The sequence below is a fragment of the Lethenteron reissneri genome, chromosome 34 (genome assembly GCF_015708825.2).
Source record: "Lethenteron reissneri isolate LAM-NWPU_2019-01 chromosome 34, ASM1570882v1, whole genome shotgun sequence".
NCBI lineage: Eukaryota > Metazoa > Chordata > Hyperoartia > Petromyzontiformes > Petromyzontidae > Lethenteron > Lethenteron reissneri.
In genome coordinates this window covers 2,478,738-2,500,813 of record NC_083812.1, presented here as the reverse complement: position 1 = coordinate 2,500,813, position 22,076 = coordinate 2,478,738, and the positions used below count along the sequence as shown (strand labels likewise).

At 49.4% G+C, this 22,076-nt stretch overlaps 1 protein-coding gene across 1 annotated transcript in view; it reads left to right on the top strand.

Annotated features, from left to right (window-relative positions):
* Positions 1–275: 275 nt before the first annotated feature.
* Positions 276–22,076, top strand: part of LOC133350539 (synaptopodin 2-like protein) — a 52,647-nt gene continuing 30,846 nt past the window's right edge. The window contains exons 1-2 of the mRNA XM_061564919.1: positions 276–820; positions 21,860–22,011. Coding sequence (XP_061420903.1) covers positions 701–820; positions 21,860–22,011 — 272 coding nt within the window. The 5' untranslated portion in view covers positions 276–700. The remainder of the gene's footprint in view (positions 821–21,859; positions 22,012–22,076) is intronic.

The window sequence follows — 22,076 nt, the reverse complement described above, 5'->3', positions numbered from 1 at the left end:
CTACCCTAACCCAACCCCGACACTCACCCTACCCCAACTCCTACCCTAACCCAACCCAACTCCGACACTAACCCTATTCTAACCCAACTCCTACCCCAACCCAACTCCTACACTCACCCTAACCCAACCCAACCCCGACACTCACCCTACCCTCATCCTAGCCGGGTTCCCACCGCTCCGCCCGACCCGCCCTCTCTCTCCCCACGCCGCGCGCGTCACTCCCAGAACTCACAAAGCGCCGACACCCACTTCAATCCCTTCCCCGCACCACCACCACCACTACCACCACCACCAAGTCACCACCCCCGCCAAAGACACACACACACACCCCTTCCCCGAGCAACACCCTAACCCTACCCCTCCGAATACCCGCGGCGGTCAGAGAGGCTAAGGATAGGCGCATGAACTCACTCACTCGCGCTGCTGCAGGTGTAGGGGAATGATCGAGACTCCTCGACTCGTTGCGGTGGCATCATCACCAGCAGCAGCAGCATCACCATCATAAAGGAGCCCTTGGTTCCATTGACAGTACGAGTCCAATTTGCCCACGTGGTGCTGCGTGAGGGTTTGGGCGCTGGAGCTGGCGGCGTGAACGCGGTGAACTCATTCGCTACGGACACGTTCAAGGAGTGCCGGTGCTGCTGTTTGCTGCTGCTGCTGCTGGTGGTGCTGGTGGTGGTGGTCGGGGCGAGCGTGAGAGATGATCGCCGCTGGCACGGGCATGGAGGAGCGGTTGCTGCTTCGGCTGAGTGGGGGGCCACCCTGGGGATTCAGACTCAGCGGGGGCCGTGAGGTGCAGAGTCCTCTCGTGGTGTCCAAGGTACGGACGGGTGGATCGGCGTGGGACGCGGACTGTGGTGGACAGGGGGGGAGGGGGTTCGGGGCCGCCCCGAGATGAGCGGACGGTGTTTCCACGTGAGTTTGTGTTGTTTGCCTTAATAGGTGCTCCCTAACAGCACGCTCCCCTGGAGTCTATATAAGGCCGTGATGTCGGTTCTCTCGCTGTGTTAGCCTTATATAGGTGCTCACTTAAAGCGCGTTTCCCAACAGTCTATGAGTGGGATCTTAGCTTTGTGTGTGTGTATGTGTGTGTGTGAGTCTATTAGCTCGTATTGCGTGTGTTGGCCCAATCGGTAGGCGTTCGCTAACAGCACTTGGACCCAACAGTCTATAAAGTTCTTCTTGGTTCTTTCGGTAAAGTCACGTAGAAGGGAAGCAATATTTTTATTATTTTATTGCTTCTACGTGACTTTACCGAAAGAACCAAGAAGATGGATCCCTGCAGTCACGAAAGCTTTAAATCGAAATTTAAGTCTATAAAGTTGTGCGATGCATGTGTCAGTCCACGTGTGTTTGTTGTGGGGGGCGGTAGTGTAGCGGTTAGCGCGCTGCGCTATGAACCTGGCGACCCGGGTTCGATTCCCGCTCACGGCCAACACCGCAGTGACGATTATCTGAACCGGTCCCGGGCCTCCCCTAGGTCGACTCAGCCTCAAATGAATACATGGTGCGGGAGTGTAAACATCGCCACTGGGGAGACAAAGGCGGTCGGGCGTGGTGCTGTCCCACCCACCCCCTCGTGTGTACCGTTCCGGCCTTCATAGGTGCTCGCTAACAGCACTTGCCCCTACAGTCTGTTAAAGCTATACGGGGGATCTTTGTCTTTGGAGTGGATAGAGATGAGTGGCGCATTGATCAGCCCACTGCGCTTATAACTCGGCGATCTATCGGGTTCAATTGCTTGCCACAGGACTAAAGGCTGGCGCCAGTTGCAAGTGATATCTCAACCGGTCACGAGCCTCCCCTTGGGTCGACTCAGCCTAAAATGAGTACCTGGTGTGGTGTGTGTGAACATCCCCACTCGGGAGAAGACAATAAGTGGCCAGGCGTGGGTCTGTTCACCATCTCCTCTTCGTGCCCCATAGCAACCTTTAAGAGGTTCTCGCAAAAACAGCACTCGCACAAAAAAAAATATCATTATAAAACACTAGGGGTGGTTTATTTGTTTTTGTTATTTTCGTTTAGAGTAGGCACTTTAAAATATATATATCATGACTACACCCTTAAGAAGCGACTGTACGATGGGAGATTCATCATTGCCTAACCCTCAACCACTCAGGGCAAAGTCTTCGAGACTTCAAAGTCACGCGAAATGAGACACGCGTGGAGTTCCAATTCACACCGTGTCCGTTGAGACGTCTTCGGAACTGAAAGCAGCGCACATTTGTGTTGTTTATTAAGACGCTCAAACAAAATAGATGAATGCAGAAGTGAAGCGTAATGTCAACGGAGCTAGTTTTACTGGGGAATTAAGTTTGATGGAACACTGCCACTCACACGAGCCGACGAAGCGATGTTGTGTTTGAGTGCGCGTGCATCGTGTCTGTATCTGGGAGAGCGGAGGCGCAGTGGTTAGCGCGCTGCGCTACGAACACCGTAGCTGTCAACCCCTTATCAGTGTCCGACTTGATTGCAGACCAATTCACACCTTATTAGTCACCCCGTGCCCTTATAAATCGCAACGTTCATCCAACAAAGTCCCATCACAAGAGAGAAACACAAACACATAGACAAACAGGTATTTGTTGAGCCCATTATTGAAACGGCTGTACACCGTATGGACCTGAAAACTCAATTCCCCTGTACACGAATACGGATACACCGTATGGGTTGACAGGTATGCGAACACGGTGACCTGAATTCGATTTCAGCTCACGGCCAACATCAGTGACGATTATCTGAACCGGTCCCGGGCCTCTCCTAGGTCGACTCAGTCTAAAATAAGTTCCTGGTGCTATGTTTAAACACGGGGCGTGGTGCTAACCACCCCCTCCCTCGTGTGCCGTGCTGGCCCTTCATAGGTGCTACTCGCTCACAGCACTTTCCCCACAAAGTCTGTTGCCTACGAGCAAATTACGCTGACAAATGTGTCCGAACTTGTCGCATATCTCACGCTGCGCAGAGTTGAGGTTGTTCGTCTCTTTGGATCGGTGGCCACCACGAGGACTTCCCAGGCGTTATGAGCCGGGGATGTGAAAGTGCTGAGTGTCAACCGCGACGGGGTTTTACCCACGTGTCGTTAAATATCGCAACGCAGGAGCCTCTGGGTAAATGTTTCGCATCATTGCACCTGAGCCTGTGACCAAATCAGCCGGAAGCTAAAGCTGCTTTGACCATCGATGGTGCTTTGATGTGTGCCCACCGTACAACATGATGAAACAGCTGTTATAGGCTGCCGCGGGAATACGTTGGGAGCATCAGAGGCCAGATCATAAACATTCCGTTGTTACACTATACCAGTGGTTCTTCAAGACCTGGGGTGCATGCACCAACTGGGGGTGCGAGAAGCCCTTTCTGGGGGTGCGAGACGTGGCCAGATTTTTTGTTAAGAAGGTAAATCATCGAAACACCAATTAAGCACGGGGGCACGTGAGTTAAACTTAATGTGTTTCTTCAAACCCTAATGTATTTATTAACATTATAATCGTTTTGACGATTGTGAGCCAAAGGGTTGCAAGGCTGCAGTCAAGGTTAAGAACCACCGCACTATACTCTGCTGCCACGTCTATGTCCTCTACCTTCGCCAACTCAAACTGCCCAGCGTGGCGAAGTGGTGAAGTATGATCGAATCACGCGTACGGGACCCGCAGGATAGGCCCTCATCCAGCAGTGGATTAGCAAACGGCTGTACACAGTACAGGATGGTTTCGTGTTCACAAATGCGATTTTCAACTGACAGCAAACCATGGCGAATGCAACTGGAAAGGAGGAAAATGGAGAAGTGACACTTGTGGGGAAGGCAATAGTGGTTGTCCTATGGATAGACTCGCCCCTGCCATAAGAACGTGGAATTTCCCAGGGGAGATGAGCACTGACGCAATGGGTTATTGGAGCAGGAAGTCACTCAGAATGTTGATATATATACAGAAATGACTTTTCATTTGCACACAAATAATGGTAATTGTTTACTTATGAAAGCCCTGAGTCTCAAGACTTTTTTATCGGAGGGCTTTGCATTGGCATGTTTTGGCCAATGCCTGACTTAGTGGGCGAGGAAACCCGAACACCAGGAGAAGACCCCCCCCCCCACCACGCATACGAGGAGGGTGACACTCACTTGCCCCCCCACCTCACAGCCCTCTTCGCCTACAATGCGTGGCAAGCCCTGCTTGCCGGAGGTCACCCAACCCCAAGAACCAACCAGTCTCAAAAAATCCTTAGCTTCAGCTTCATTCCTGCTGGGTGATTTGGCCGTAGGCACGCACACACACACAGTGCCCCACGTGTGTGCGTGTGTGTGTGCGTGAGCCGCTTGCGTTCCTGTGAGTTTATTTTTGTGGCGGGCATGTTCCAGCTCCCGCTCCAAAGTCTGCCCTCTCTCCTTGCCCATGGGACCGCTCCCACCAGACACCGATTCTTGCCAATGTGAGACAAATTCTACTCTGTTATTCTGGTTATTTAATGTGTCTACATACGGTACAAAATACATATAGACTGGGCTTCATTTCTCACTCGGTGTGTTTTCCAGAACACTGCTCGGCTGGCTTAGAGTAGGGATTATTGGCATGGCACTCCCTACCACAAGGGTACAAGGTACGCCTATCCATAATAATCACTTTATTATTTTACCCCATATTTCTATAATCCGATGGACAGGTTGATGGGAATATAAGGTGCATTGAGGACAAAATGAGGCGAGATGGGTGTGTCATACCAACATTCATTCCCGGAACAGCATTCCGAACTCCTTCCAGCCAAAACTAAGAACAGCATTTCGGCGATTGTGACTTGTGTAAATTATAATCACGTTCTCGACGGGTCAGAACGGAAATGCGGTACAAATTCCAGCATAGTAGAGTCAGCCATTGTCCAAATAATCAGAAATGCACCCGGTGTCATACCAGGGTTAAATCGGGTTAGTGCTTTGATGGGTAACCATCCCATGCACAGCAGGTATGAGAGGGCAGTGCAGCTCTCATGTCTATGCTCCCCACCTTCAACTCGCCCTGAGAACCATGGTGAAATATCGTCGTATCACTGCCACGACCTGCACGGCGTGCAAAGTTCTTTACCCATTAGGGCCTCACTTGCTCTCAATTTCAGGATGTTCCTGCGATGGCCGTATTAGCATCTTTGGCCAATTCCATGAGTGAAGTCACTTTGTGCGGGAGGAAACTGGGACAACCCGGATGCGAAAACCCCCACCATCCATCGGAGTCGGTGGTGGCACTCAGCACTGCCATCTCCGGGCCACTCCTGGTAGTTCCCACTCTTCAATCACCGGGGAGGCCCCGGCGGTCACACACAGCTGACGAACCAAGCAAGTTCAACCCTGCTCAGCTTCCGATATTCATCGAAATTTGGCACAGGGTTGGGGAAATTGGTAACGCTGAGCCATGGCACAATGGAATGCCACCGGCAGTGTTCGACACGTACGAAGCAATATAGAACGAGAGCAGCTCAAGCCAGAAGTGGTGGTGCATGCCTGTGATTCAGCAATTTCGAGGAAAGGCTTATTGGGTCACGTCGATTTGGGCATCAAAACTCCCCCCTGGGCTGCAATGTGGCCAGGGGATAGCAGTACAGCAAGTGGGCTCGTGCACTTGGTCGTTTAGACATTGGAGTTGTAATCACCAGTACACGGACTCTCTGGTTTTCCTCCCACACAAAAGCCAAACTCTCAGCAATGCTCAAATATCCCCGCACACTCTCCTGAGAGTCAATCCCTGAAGTTGAGTCAGACTTTCGTGGAAAATGAAATTACGTTGCTACTAATTTTGGTTATTATTTTATTATACACGGCACCAAATGTGTACGCGTCTCTCTGTTCAATTAAATAGTAATAATTTACCACCATTTCACAATCCATTGCTAGACGAATGGCTTCTCACGCCTAGTCTATCACGGTAGTCGTTTGACCATACTTCACCACTCTGTCAGTACGGGTTTGTGAAGGTGGGTGCCCAGGTCCTGTTCAGATATCACTCGCTGCTGACTGTAGCTGTTAGTGGGAATCAAACTCAGGTTGTCAGGTTCCTGACTCATTGCGTGAGCCACTGCGCCACCGCTCCTATGCACCACACCCGTATGTGTGTATTATGTTGAACTTCTTTTGCACCGTACGTAGCCAACCTTGCTAATCGGAGGTGTTGGGGAAGGACAAAAAAACTAACAATGCCCTTTCCTGGTTAAGAGCTGTGTGCCCGAGTGGTAAGTGTGTGCAAATGTGTGCAAGTGTGTGTGTGTGAGAGAGAGAGAGAGAGTGTGTGTCAGGACCCTTTAAAAGGTGAGGCTGAAGAAGCTCACAGAGTGGATTTAAAAAAAGCCCTCGCCTCTTGCGGTCTCCGGTTTCCCGACTCCTCGCGCCGGGGAGCTATCGAGTTGACGAGACCGCTCTCTGAACCGGCGCTACGGTTAGCCAGACCCGGGTCGGGTGTCCAACTTGGGTCCAAGGCGCCCGCGCCGCTGAGAGTTCGTTCCGGGAGAGAATCCGCGCCGCGTGCGCGCGTGCCTCTGGGGAGCGAGCGAGCGAGCGAGGTGGCGGATACCGTGGCAATCTCCTCTCACTTTCGTGGCTGGCCGCGGTGTCTCCTGTGTGTGTCTCTCTCTCTCGTCTCCCCACCTCTTGCCGTCTCGCCCCGCGTCTCTGTAAACACGCAGCAGCAGCAGCGGCAGCAGCGGTGGAAGGTATTGGAAGAGTGGCCTTCTAAAGAGGGGGCGCGGCGTAGGGGTGCAGAAGCGATGGATTGGTGGTGAATATTTGGTGGGGGCAGAGTGGTTTCATATTGTGTCAAGTAGCCAAGAGGGGTTTATTGAGGATATGTATGTTTGCATGTTTTTCCCAATGTGAAGGGGGCCACTTTTTCCAGTAATGCAGTAATAAGGGGGAGGCGGGTATAGTGCCATGCCACGAAATATTTTATTCAGGGAGGGCACTTACCTACGTTCAAGTGTATTCTCTAACCAATACATGCACTGAAACCATTCGGTAAGAGTTTATGTTTTTTGTAAAATTCGTATGTTGAACTTCTTTCGCATCGTACGTAACCAACCGTGCTAATCGGAGGTTTTTAAATCACCCCGAAAAAAACCAGGGCAATCCTTACCCCCCATCAGATTTGACTCAGAAGTCACCTGCCTCTGCTCCTCTGTTCTCACACTTATATGGAGGAGTAAGATGAAGCCTGAGATACGGTGTTACCGGTGGCCGTGAGAATGTTGTTCTTATGTTATGCACATATTTTTAAAGTATCTCACATGCAAATCATAGTAATAAATAAAATAATCGTTATTGTGGATTTTATATAACCAAGATATTCTCAAGACTTTTTTGATGAGGGTCCTGTATTGGGGTTTTTGGTAAATTCCTTTCGTTGATTCTCAGGATTCACCTGGCATAAAAAATATATGATCATAATGATCTTGATACTAAGATGCTGGTGCTGCTAACACTGATGATAATGATATCATTGATGCTACCGATTATAATGATGATAAGACACTGGTGCATCATACTGGATTAAAAACCAAAAAGTATCGCATTGGCGTTGAGATTATTGCATTAATTATAAGAATTCCAAATTCCTGGAATGTGTCTGAGTCGTGCTTCTTTATATATAGCAGAATTAATATTAGCATAATTCCATCATTCAAGGTTATATTGAGATATAGAGATTGCTGGAGGAGGCTCAGGTGTCAGGTCCACTGAGCCAACACCGCTGTCATCCTCTGGGTTTGAAACCAGGCAGCCGTCCGTGATTAAATCAAATCGTCGAGTGGAGTGAATTGATGGTCGTGTTGCAGTCAGCAAGGCAATTTTCTGAACAACAACTAAAATATTTTTTCTAGAAAAAAAAAACCTCAACGCATTTGTCATTTATATTTGCCATGAATAAAAAGTGGCATTGCCCAAACACATCAACTGATTCATTTCTTGGCTATGGCGTTATTGTACTGTATGTATGTGGAACTTCTTTTGCACCGTACTTAGCCAAGAGTGCCAAATGGAGGTGCGGGGACAGGGCAATAAACTAAGCATTAAAAAACTGTTATTAAGAAATTCGTTTTTAATTTAGATTTAAAAGTTATTAACGAATGTGTTGAGTTTCTTATTATGTGCACACCATTGCCAAGGCAAAATCTAATTTTCTAAAATATTAAGTATTGTCTTTCACTTTCATAGTAACAAAACATCTTGGTTTGAATGCCATGTGCAAACGTTTGCCCTCTAGTCTGTGTGAATAAAGAAACCCGTTTGAAAAGATGTCAGAAATAGTTCCCATGATGGATTATTTTTGCTTGGCATCCTCTACCACATGGAGTTGAATTGCTCTCTTAAGAGTTCCGAACGGATACCTTGTCTCGTTCGATGGCACCGACATCACGATTGAGATACAACTGGGAAAATACAAATAACTAAGAAAGGGCTGAGATGGGATGGGGCAAAGAGTGAATGTGGACGCGCTGGAGCCAAAGTCAGCCGGTATCGTTGTGTCCCACCGCACTACACCTACGACAAAATCACCCTGAATTCAGACAATCTCATCGGACCGCTAAAGCTGAGCAGGCTTGATCCTCGATAGTGTTGGGATGAGCGACCCTCATGCATAACAGGTGTTGTAGGCTGCGCGAGATATGTGGTGGGCACCAGAAGACAGTGCAGCCAAATCCATCGTCGTACTGTACTTCTATGCTCCCGCGCCTACACTTTCCATCGACTCGGTCCCAAGAGGCTTTCGGCGCCCCTTGCGCACGCGCGCGCCGTGGGACTCCGCGTGCCCGGCCCTCCAGCGGAGTGGCCTCCCGCTTGCGCTATTTACAAGGCGCACCAGGCGCGCGCGTGCGTGCTCGTAGTGCGTGCGTGCGCGAGCGAGCGAGCAATTTTTAGAAGGTCCCTCGTTGCCCCCGTTCTGGGAGCGTCGTCGTGTAGGGTAGGCGCTGTATTTATAGCGGCGGTGACGACGCCCGGCAGAACGGAGATCGCGAGCACGTACGGAGGTGTCGCCTTAGTGAGGGTTGCTTGATCCACCAATCTGTGCAAACGCACACGCTCGACCGCTCGCTCGCTCGCTGGCGCGCGTTCGCGTGGATTGTTAAAAGCAGGAAGGCCTCGCCGAGTCTGTGGGCTGTTTTTCAGGAGGGTGCTGCGTGAAAATGTTCGGGCAATTCCTTAACAATGAGAATGTTGCGTGGCAGAGGACTCCAGCGAGCTTCGAGAAACCCGCGCCCCCCCCCCCCCCCCCCCCCCCCCCACTGTGCGTGCGAGGGGATGACAGCTCGACACTCCGTAACGATGGTTTCACAAAGCCACTTGCTCTACTGCCACCGCCTGGCCACTTGACAACCCAAATTGGCTTGCGAGTCACAAATCTGCACGTTGTCCACCAACCCTTCCCTCGAAAGCCACGGATCCGCCGCGTGGCACCACCTGAATGTTTACAATACGAGCCAAGCTGCAGCCATTCTCAAGCCACCAGCGCATGAAGGTCGCCATGTAGGTCACGGGCAACCTTTGGCCACCCTTGCCCATGCGCATGGTCAGTGCAGGGCGGTGAATGGGCGGAAGGGCAGGGAACGGTTCCGTTAACACTCGCCACTGATGTTAGCCGTGGCCGGGAATCGAACTCGGGGCGCCGGGTTCAGATGGCGCCACGCGCTCACCACTCTATCGCCTCTCCGCCACGGCACATGCAAGCTTCATATTTAACGTGATTTAATTCCCTAATAATTTGTATTTTGCATGTGCAAGGTAAAGGCTCGAATAGAAAAAAAACTGCGTCAAGATAACTCGGTGTCAGTGAAGATGTTAATCTGCTTCTATACTTATCAATGGAGCGACTCACCAGCAGCATTGTATCAGGGGCCATTGCTTTTAATTCAGAGCTCAAGATTCTAAGAATCTCATTCACCCACGACCGCCTCATTCAATTCACCCTGCCTCGGCCTCCACGTCATCGCGACGCACTGAAGCGTCACGCACACAACACTCAGGCCCTCCCTTTGTGCCACATCCTTTTGCTTTAAATTTTAAGGTGTCCCTGACAATTGCAATCAAAGGCTATTGTGAAAAAAATAAAAGATCTCAAGAGTTGTAGTATATATATATAAAAAAAATCTTTCCTTGGCATGTTTAACTCTCTATTGCCATCAGAGATGTCAGATTGGGATACAGAGATTGTAGGCTGGCATAACAAAAAAAGTACAGCCCTTTTGTAAATCCTGTACTGGATGAATGCATCCCCAAGGACCATGAGGGCTTGTTTGACCATACCTCGCCATGCTGGTCAATGCTGGTTGATTAAGGTGGAGAACATAGACGCAAGGGCATAGAAGTACAGTACAACAATGGGTGTTGCTGCATTTCCCACAACGTGGGCCCACAGTCTACAACGCCCATTATGTGTGGCGACCATCCACGCACGATCCAAGTTCTACCCTTCTGAGACTTATTGGTAGGAAAGCATTGACTTTTATTTATATATATATTGATTCATATCAGTCTAAGCAGAATTGAACCTGGATCGTGCTTGGATTGATATTAAATCAATATATTCATCCACTTACGACACATGCATCAATTTGTAAATGTATGTAAGAATATATTAAGTTATTTTCATATCTGTTTGTGAATGGTACTTGGTATGGAATGAACGTTGTGATGAAAGTGGCTCTCAGGAGAAGTCAGGAGGTTGTTGTCATCATTAGAAGTTGGCGGAGAGCTTCGAAATGCAGCCGTGATCCCATCTTCTAGAAGTCGTCTCCATATGCAATCGTACGTGTTTATAGAATGCGTTTCATACCGCCACAGAATCCACAGATTCCCACCACTTCTATTGATTCATGCCCCCTGGGATGCTGCTCCCGTTGTGCGCGACTGTCAGCGCACGAGGTAGCATGAACTTAAGTGACACTGAACGCAAACTGAGCAATGTGCTTCTGCACACCATTGGAACCTCATTTGCCAGAAGAAAAAATATGATAATTGTTTTTTTACCCTTTTATCTGGCAACAAAACTGACACCGTTTTTTCACAAGGAGTCATGTTTGCATAGACCACAATACCTGCAGTCATAATGCAAACAAAAACATAACTCTGATAATGTATGCACTGTCCTTGAAGTTGATTGGTCCACACCGGAGACAGCTTTCCTTAGAGCCTAGTCTCACATGGGTTGGACCAGATGACGCCAAAAGGTGCTTCTGCACAAACAAGCGTGCACAGTGATCTTAGATGTACAGTTTTCGTTGAAAATCCACGGATATACAAAGAAGGATTTAGTCTGTCCCGACAAATAACGGAGGGTGCAACATTCTAAAGGAAGGGAACATTATTCCTGAATATTTCCTCCCCTCGGCGGAACAAAATCTGCGTCCATTCCTGGGGCACAAATATTTCCTGACACCGGACTGACATTGGGGTTTCGTCACGGAGGTCCGTGACGATGCACAGACGTCGTCGTGATTCCCACGGGCGTAGAGGGGGGGGGGGGGCATTGTTCTCGCCGTGAGACAAAGCCGTCGCCGGTATGTTCCCACGTACTCGAGCCGGCACAATTAAGAGTCGGTGTAACTATAAATGCCTCCTCGGCTCTCGATGCGAGGGGGCTCTTAACTTTGGCGATCCCGCGTATTATGAGACGGGCTTGCGTAACCTCGCACGCAATTCGTGTGGGGATCTCATTAGGTGCATAAAGGTCCCGATTCAGAGCAACACAACAGCCAAATCGTCATGTGCCGTGGCTTAAGGCGACACTGCCAGCTCACCGACACACACCGGCGTGGCCAAACAACCCCATTGAACGGAGCGTGGGGGGGGGCTTCCGTTAATCAGTGGATTTCCGAAAGTCTGCAAATCATCACCACCACCATTATTATTGTTCGCGGTATGCGGCCGCTATCATCCCGTGCGTGCGCCCCGGTTCCTGCGTCACAGAATCTCTAAAGGAGCACGCCGCTCATCCAGCCACCCAACGACACCCCAACGCTCACGCGTGAACCCACCACCCCGCACACGACCTCCCTTCCGCTGGTCCTGTTCGACCTCCCTCCCCTCATTTATACGACGCATACCAGAGACCCTCCCGCAAGCCAAGGTCCAGAGAGTCGCTGATCTTGCAAGCTCATCACGGATTATAAATACTCGCTGAAGCCAGGTCAACGTATTGGGGGGGGGGGTTCTTGTGCCACTGTTGCCTCCTTTTTATGCGGGGTGGGGTCTCCGGGCACTGTTATTTGTTAAGCTCGAATACACACCGGCCTTCCATGAAGACGCAAGAGAAATAACTCGATTACAGTAATTACAATTGTATTCCTGCTCATTAGTTTATCTTGAACGGCCGCTCCTGGAATTGCATGTATTGCTATTTGTTATATTTTGTATTATTATATATATAATGTAATCACGCACAGCCATTCGTTCATTACACTGCTGGATGAAGGCCAGCCTACAGCCCAGCTTTGGTCATGGGGAGTAGGTATTGGTCATACTTCACCATACTGGTCACTGAGAGATGGTGAAGGGGTGCGGGACAGAAGAACGGGTTCAGATAACACTCGCCACTGATGTTAGACGCGGAAGGGAATCAAACTCAGGTGACCGGGTTAACATCACAGTACGCTAACCACTGCGCCACCACTTATCAACCGTGTTTGAATCTAAAGCGGCATATGTTTGAAGTCTGGCCGACTGCGCGAACGATATAAAAAGTCTGGGTTTGTGCCTGTCCATCGGGGCCGATTATGATTTCCATGTGACAGACGATGTAAAAAATAAAAATTTACTTGCTGAAAAATAACACCGAGCAGGTGGCAACGCGACAGGGTGGAGGGAAAGAGGGCCCCAAAGTTGTTTGGGATCCAACGCGAGGGTACTCTGACCCGGAGTGAGAGGCGCACTTGCTCTCACCCATCACAGGCACCAACCCCCACCCCCTTTAACGCACGCGCCACTTGGAACATTCCAAGTGTTGGACACCCGACACCAGGTGCAAGTCCAGCATCAGTCCTGGAATCTCGCCCATGATAGTGCAGTCAGATTTGGAAAGAACCATTTCACAAGAGGGGTGACCCAGATGACTGCCAAACTGTCACATACATTTGCTTGGCGTTTTTGTATTTTTCTGAGTGTGTGTGTCTACATTATGTGTATATAGATGGAGCCCTTTTGCCAATCCACTGCTGAATGTGGATCTCGTCGTGTCTTGCATGTCGTGGGAGCTCTTTAACAATACTTCACCACGCTGGTCAGCGTAGGTTGGTGAAGGTGGTGAGCATAGTACTACCCTCTTCCGCACACAACGTAGTAGCGCTGTGTCTCAATTAAAGTAAAATTTTAATGAATCACGCAGGAAACAATGATCTTCTTTGTCTCGGGGGAACTATGCCTTGAGTGGACCCCAGGATCAAACTCGAGGCTGGAACGCCTTTGATCTCCGCACCAAGTTACCTGTTGCCCCGTAATGACCAGGGGTGCGGGGGTGGGGTGTGGGGGGCACTTGGTGGCATTTTCAAAATTCCTCATCGCAGCCGGAGTGGAGAACACAACAAGCAGATCACGCGTGAGAAGAGCTGCCTGGGAAGACCTTTCCACCGTTATCACCAACAATCGCCGCATTTTGTAACTTAAATGTGTACGCAAATACAACGATAAGTAAATAATAAATACGTGGACTGACAATGGCTAGGTTTGACCGCGTTACGAATGTAATGTCATTTGTGTCCATCAGCCTGCTAATGGGCCTTCTGGATCAATGCCCCCCCCCCCCCCCCCATAATTGGTTATTTTGTAGCAAGCAGGCAAAAGCATTTACCGATGTAAACGCTCGGTGTCTCAACAGCAGGGTCTCTGACCTGTTGGAAATCAATAAAGGTAACCATTTGGACGTTATCGCTTCTCTAGCAACAGACGGATAATTGAATAATGTCCGAGGTAAGAGCCCCGTCACGCCAGGGTTGTTGATTCTACGGTACGTCGCCACGGCACGGGTCCCGCAGGTGGGGCGACGCAGCAGGGGGCCTTAGTCGCAAGAGCCGTCCTGCATCTCTGGCTTTAGGTCGGCTCGTATGTCAGCAAAGTCTTAAACAAATGTGGTTTTTTTTTCTGATCGAAGGTGTGACATTATTTTCTACATACGCTTTCAAAATACCAGCAATGCAGATTGTTTAATTAGAAATAGGATAGAGTATGTGCGTGTCATCATCACCACGAGCCAAAATCAATCCACTGCTGGATGAATGCCTCAAGCCATCGCTAGCCCTCACGGTCCTTCAATCCAACACCTGCACGTGCTTTTAGCGAGCACCTATTTTTCAATTTCCTTTCCTTTCAGTGCTTGTGCTTTTTAGTGTTACGATTACGATTGTTGTACTGAACCCAAATTAATGACCCATCCGTGCTCACATTGATTGCAGTGCTGTGCTTTTTGGCCACGTCTACACATTATGATTTGGATGATGGTGATGATGATTATCATCATCATCATCATGTACTGATGTAATTTTAACAGGCCCTGGAGGATCCCGGAGGAGCCAGGGCCTTTTTAAGATATTACTGGCCCTTGATGTTAGCCGTGGCCATAAATCAAACGCAGGTAGCTCATTTCATAGCACAGTACCGCGAACCATCGTGCCACTGGTCCACCCATTGTAGAGAGAAAGGCACTTCATTGTGAAACCTAGATTTAAAAACAAATCCCAGCCAGAGCCAACTCAAACTCTTTGGTTTTTTCGGTAAAGTCACGTAGGTTAAAATAAAACAAATAAATTAAATCACGAAGTTTCGGAGGCAACACAAGCTTCCGTCTTCAAATGAAACCGTCACAGCAAAATTGCTGTATTGATACATCAATGTCCCCCCGTCGTGATTTAATGTATTTGTTTTCTTTTAACCTACGTGACTTTACCGAAAAAAACAAAGAGTATGAATCCTTGCAGTCACGAAAGCTTCAAATCTAGAAAAGAGCCAACTCAACCCATAAGTACCAACAGGTGAACGCCGCTTGATGGGAAGCCATTCGAGGCTCTTGCTACGGAGAGGTAACGGTATTCACCATGGGGATGTGGAATTTCCACAACTGGGTGAGGACCATTGATGGAGGAGAGCACTTCTTTGAGCTTGGGAGTTGACTTATTTAGAGCTGCCTCCACCGCACGGGAGTGTGTACAGATTAACTCACCTCCCCAGGAGAACAGGCCTGGCGACAGCCCAGCACTGACGAATTCCAATTATTCAATTAAGCCACCTGCCCGTGTCACCCGAAACCAGGCAAAACTCAACACCAAATTTATCCCTTTCTTCGACTGGATCCAAAGGTCTGCCACGCCTGTCGTTATATATTTGCGTGCAGTCGCCACACAAATGTTTAATTTCAGCCAAAGGGTGAGGGAAAGCTATACCAAACCCACAAAGGCCCCACTTTGATTTTTTTAAGGGCCATTCCACGCATTGTGAGAATTCCTACACCTCCAACCCGCTCAGCATCACAACCGTATCCTACCATAGCCCCATCTCTCTCTCTCTCTTCAGTATCCTCCCAACGTGAAGTGACCTGCAAAACAAGACACGTGCTCTGCTTCTTCCCATATTCTCTCGCCCGTCTCGTACATTGCAGAGGCTAAACGCTCAAAGGACAGACGGAGGGAGGAAGCCAAAACAAGAAAGTTTGTTATACGCAGCCAGCGTCGCAGAAACGCACCTTCGTGCGGTGCTGTCAGATGCTATTCACGGTTGAGAGTCCCAGTTGTATAATACATCGTGACATTTTACGTAACAAAAGCTCTGTTTTAATATTTCTTTCATGAGGGTTCTAATTGAAGTTTTGGCCTTTTTGGATTTTTTTTGCAAATGAAAGAACTTAGTGTCTAGAGAACCCCCACAATTGAATTATATTAATGTCAGCAAAACTGAATACAACGTAAACATTTCTAATTTACAACCACGTGTCAATCCACTGCTGGATTAAGCCCCCCCCACGCCCCCATGTTGCGGGGATCTTAGGGGTTGCTTGACCATGCTTCACCAGGAAATGGCAAACAACCAATTTAAACTACATGGCCTCATTCCCGCGAGGTGTCTTGAATTAAATGATGAGTGTAAACTCAAGGGGCCCAGTACTGGTCCAGATATCACTCGCCACTGGTGTTAGCTGTGGCTAGGAATTAAACTCAGGTCACTGGGTTCATGGCACAGTGTGAAAACTAATCCACATTCCCACTACATTACCGTTTCTAAAAAAAAACCGTGTAATTACATTGACATCTCTTTAACGTAAACCATTTTTAGACATTTTTGGCCAAACAGAACTTGCAGTAGGACAGTATGAAGTGGCCAGGTGACTGGGGTCAGAAACGCTGACCTAGAACTGCACAGATCCTGAATTCAAGTCATGATTTCTTCCACGTGTAATAAATCCACATTCTGCGGTGGGGCGCAATCATAGTATCAGCCCGGTTAGCAATCACTGCATGAAAATAAATTTTAAATTTGGCTGCTCACTAAACTTGGCTTATTCCTACTCTGAGATTAACAAAATATATTTGAGATGCGACGATCTCTGGCTCCAAGAAACAAATTGCGCGCAGCCGTCTTCCAGGGGCCATTCTCTGATGCAAGGTGATCCACTGCTGTCTGCGAGCAATTCCAAAGTAACAAAAACATCTGTCAGACGCTCGACCCGTCCGCTCAGCGTGCGAGACACCGACTCGGCTTCACCACGTTATTGCTCATCGGTGAGCCGTACACACCGGGCAGGGAAAGAGTAAACAAAAAAACGAATCCGCGTCGCCCCGTGAAGGCTTGGGGCAACAGCGCGGTGTCTGCATTACCCACGGGTTTCTTTGGCCCCCGAGACGATCGCAGCTAGCGTCGGCTGGATTCATGAGATCGACAGGTGCGTGTTTTCGACGGCCCCGCATGCTTTAGGAATGACGCGCGGCCCCAGCATTGGGGTTGGCGTGGTGCCGCTAATGAGGCCGGTAATTTGAGGCGGGGGTTGGTTGATGGGGGGGGAGGGTAGTGGGAGAAGGGGGGGGCTCTGTGTGGCCACGTTACACAGAGGTGGGAGGAGTATGAGTGAGATTGATATCTGTACCATCGTTTTGTGCGATTCAGATCGATCGTGAGTAGAATTGCATTGCCCTGTGATGTGCTTTCAGGTTGTGCCCGCGCGTTCTTTGGCACGACGTCCGACGTTTCACTCCATGTGACTGGGATCTTCTTCGGGAACCTTTTTTTAGAGGAGTGAAAAAAGCTCCTGGGAGCCGGAGCGAATAGTCAGATGTTGGTACCAGACAAAAAAGTGGCCTAACCCGAAACACAACGTAGAGCTACAGAGCGCAACCTCAAATAACTCTGCAGTGGTCAAAATCGAATCGTATTCCAATTACGTTCCACATCTGCGAATGGACTTTGGGAACACGTGACATTTGACGTTAATTTCATAATAGGTGAGGTTCGCAAGATATGGCAGTGCAGCACTGGATTGAATTATACCGTGCCCAATATTATTCTCTTGCACGTGCGGTAGCACAGTGTGTGTTGTTATGCACATGCACATAATGTTCTGTTTTATGCAGTGAGACGGCCAAGAGATGACAGAACAACAGTGGGCTCTTGAATTCGTTTGTGCAGAGGCGGTGTTACCCCCTCTCGTGCCTGGGATTTATCCCGGCACTTCGTTCTCCACCAGCAAGCCAAACACTCATTCATCGAATTTATCAACACATCCCAGTGCAGGGAGCCTCCTGAAAGAGTCATGTGGCACAGAGAACATTATTCATCCACTCAAATAAAAAAAGATACACGGACAAATATTTTCCAGGGCCATTAGACTTGAGCAAACCCCTGGGCGGGCTTCAACTTTCTCAGTCTCATCAGCATGACGCAGCCTCTTACAGTCAAGCAGACGCTGCTGGGGTCACTGGCTACCGTCCGCTGTTTCGCTCGAGGTGACAATCACAGGGAAGAATTTTCCTAACGTGGACAATTGAGGACGGAGGAAATGATTCGTTGAACGTCGCCGCATGCCAAGACGTTGCAGGCGTGGGTAACGCTTTCCTTCATTCAGCCTCATTCAGCGGGGCCATTCGAGTTCAGGCTACGGCAGCGGTTTCCTCGCGGCCCTCAAGTCACCCCGTCACTCCACCTGGCACGCAGCGCGGGTGGCGTGGAAAGCCGGTTCTGGATCACGCCGCACAGGTTGTAGATTGTGGACGCCTGTCGTTGGTGTACACTGCCGTCAGCGTGGGGAGGCCACCATCCATCCAGTCGTGGATTGACAAAAGTGATGTACGTGCACGGAGTGTAACACGTGCGCTTGACTGCAATACGATGCAATGTTGTCACGCGTGGCTTCAAGAGTCTGTTGATCCACCAACCCTTGCCTCCAAAAGGCCGCTTCACAGGTGTGCCCCGCCACCTTCCCCCCGACTCCACCCCCCACCGCCACACTTCTGTTATTCGTTAACGTGTGGCAGACACGTGCAGGTGTCACGCCAACCCTCCGTGGCTCTCTCTCTCTCTGTTGTGTTCACAAGAGCACACATGGTGCACGACCGTTAGTCATCTTCATCTGCGCCGCGAAAAGCGTCGACATTCCATTCCGTCTGCGCGTCGCATCAGATTAGACGCATCGGGAAAAAAACAGCGAACTCCATGAATACAGCGGGATGGCGTGTCACGATTGAAAAGCCAAAACGATTTGAAGTGGTTTCCAGCCGGGACGGAGTTTGGAGTGTTGTATGTGTGTGTTGAACTTCTTTCGCGCCGTACGTAGCCAACTGCGCACACATAGAGCAGTTCTAAAGAAACGAGTTTTCATCTCACGCTTACTCTTCTCAGCCGGAAATTCCACATTCACGTGGTGGGTAATGAAGAAAACAATTGACTAAGTGCACGTATTAAAATGGCACCGTGTACTTTTTTTGCAACAATTATATTTGTGTTCTGCACTTGCATTCCACTTCTGCGCATTCGCGTGACGTCGTGAGATGACGCCACCAGTCCAGTGGTGCATCACCCCGCGAGGAGCGTTCAAAACGACCCGTGGAAGGTGATGTCACAAAACTACTTCTGAGATCTCTTTTTAAGTCTGCCCCTCCACACGTGAGGGGCGGACTCACTTTCCCACACAGCCACCTACAGATAAATGTTCCCGATACGGCAGTCAAATGGTCATTGTGATATTTGTAACGTTTTATTCAGAACTTGATTTTTTGTTGTTGCCAGTTTAAGTAAGCGAGACAAAAAATAAACGTTGAACATAATTCCGCTTTTGTACAGTAACCGGTGACCATCACCTCGCTCCAGTTGCAAGCCCAGTTTGGAGACGACAAGCTAAAGCCTCGTTTCATATTCTTAGGTTTTTTCGGTAAAGTCACGTAGGTCTTCAAATTAAAATTAATAAAAGTAAAATAAAAATAAAAATCACGACGTTTCGGAGGCAACACAAGCTTCCATCTTCAGGTGTCAGTGTTGCCAACTCGACTCTCACTGACCTCTGAACCAACCCGGCCACCCCTCGCCGGCTGCTTACTGCACAGCGGGGATCTGCACCTTCGAGACGTGCCAAGCCTTTGCACGTGGCTCTAATCGCTCGCCAGAGTTTTCATGGGCGGGTTGCTCCAGCCCCTCACCTCCTCAGGAAAGGAGCGGTCGGAGGCTGTGATCGTAAAATCAGACGCCGATCTAAAACGGTGGTTCCACCCAAGCCTTGGGAAAAGTCCTTCACCGGAAAGCCTTTTAATATATAATTTTTAAATGTTGCCCATTCTGTCAATAACCTTGGTGTTTCAGATTACATTTCCCACTGGGGGATGATCTATAGTGGCTGGGAAAGGGAGGGTCCAGAGAGAACGGGGGGGGGGGGGGGGCTAGAGAGAAATTTCAAGGTCATTTCTGGACGAAACTTTCAAAGTGAACAGCGGCAGCACCTAAGTTAACCTCGCCACCCTGCCTGGGCTGCTGAATGCCCAATACGAATGCAGGATGTCAACAAGCACTAACCACGCATCGTCAAGCGCAATTCTCTCCCACTTGGCCACGCTTATTGAGCACACATGAGGACAAGCGTGCCCTGAAGGCCGACACAGCACACGAACGGGTGGCGTGGCCAACACCGAACACCCCGATTTGGGCTGAGTCGACCTAATTGCAGCTCAATTCAAGATATATATAACAATCACAATGAGCAGTGCAGTATCTCTAAATAGACTGCCAGTGTACAGTCCTTTGTCGATCCGCTGCTGGATGAAGGCCTCCCCACACCGTGCCAGCCATGGGTGTTTTGCTATACAGAATCAGTGTCTTTATTTAGACTGCAGGATAAATCCGATGAGCTATGAAGCTCTTCTTTTTCACAGATGTCCAGGAGGGGCGGGTCAGAATGTCCAAACATGCTATACCTCGCCAGTCAGTGTGGATTGGTGAAGGCGGGGAGCGTACACGGGGTAGTATAGAGGTTCAGTGCAATAACATTTTACTGCTCTGGCCTCTGTTACCCACAACGTAACTCCTCAAATGACACGACGCTTTCCTTTATTTACTACCGGCCTGAGTCCTGACCTCCTCCGAATGACGATGGGGGGTCATGGACATGGCAATAAAATGGGTGAAAGAGGGCAGCTTAACCCCCTCCACCTTCCCCACAGCCACGCCACCACGACCCCTGCCACCCAAACGTGAGACATGAGGAACAAGGAACATGTCGCCCTCTCAAAGTCGAGTTTTCACGCGCCTCTGAGCTCCTCAAAATGAACCCCAATTGGCTCCCTGGCCTCCAAAACTTCAAAAACAGTTCCCACGAATGCACGAAGACAACCCCAGAGGGGTGGTGACTCACGGTTTGGATTGTAATGTTACTTCTCTTTTCCTTTAGTTACTGCAGCTACATACTATTAACATTCCTTCCCTTTATTAATGTTACCCCTATCCCCTCCCTTTGATGCTGCTAATCCTGCATAATGCATGGGCATAATATGACTTTAAACCCCCCGCCAAACCTCCTACGCATTTCACAAGTAGTACTAATCGCATATCTGCATTTCCCATAAATATGCTAAATTCCTCTTGATATGCAAATTATTTTGTCAAGGCGTTCTTCCTCCTCCATCCCAGCTTAAATAGACGCTCCAAGCCTGCTGTGTGTCATTCAGACTCTGTCTTCTCGACAGACCTGTTCTCCACCTGAGGACGGCTCCTTGCGTTGTGGCCGAAACGTCGTGAGAATGATTTTAATATGTTTTATTTTTATTATTTTATTATTTACATTCTACGTGACTTTAACGAAAGAACCAAGAAGATTCTCTTTTCCTCTTTGGGGGCACAGTGGCGAAGCAGTTAGCGGCGCCGCGCCACGAGTTTCATTCCCGGCCACGGCTCACGTCAGTGGCGAGTGGCACCTGAACTTGATTCTGAGCTGAGGATGGGAGAATTGAGGCCGTGTCTGAGACAAAACACGTGATAACCCGACAACCTCTCATTGTCCAGAGAGCTTTTGTTGAGAGCGCGTGGATTTAAGTGGATGAAAAAAAAACATTTTGAGTACACTGTGCAGTCATCTGCGGGGACGCAAGCATAGGTTGTTTTTGAACTATATATTCAAGTTTGAACTTGATTTGGGGCTTTCGTGACTGCAGGAATTACTCTTATGTTCAAGGTTTTCCAAGACAACCCTCGATCGTTATGTTGCTACTGATCTTGTCATCTGATGAACTGTTACACTTACTGCGATTTGGCTATGCGATACAATTCAACGGCAAGAAAGTGGATAAACAACCGAATGCATACATACTTACTCCCTGAGGCTCTTCTGCTCCCCCTTGTGCCCACTCACCCCCCCCACCCCTCCACCCGTCCGTGCTGAAGATGCGCAAGCGGAGCGCGGCGTCGCGAGCCGGCATGTGCGAGCGAGACGAGGTGGTGGCCATCAACGGCAACCCGTGCGCGGGCCTCACGCACACCCAGGCCATGAACCTCGTGGACGCCGGCGGTGGCTCCCTGGACATCCTTGTGGGCAGGTGCGGGGGGAGGGGGGGCCGGGGGGAGGGGGGCGTGGGGGGCGGGGGGGGGGCACATCATTAAG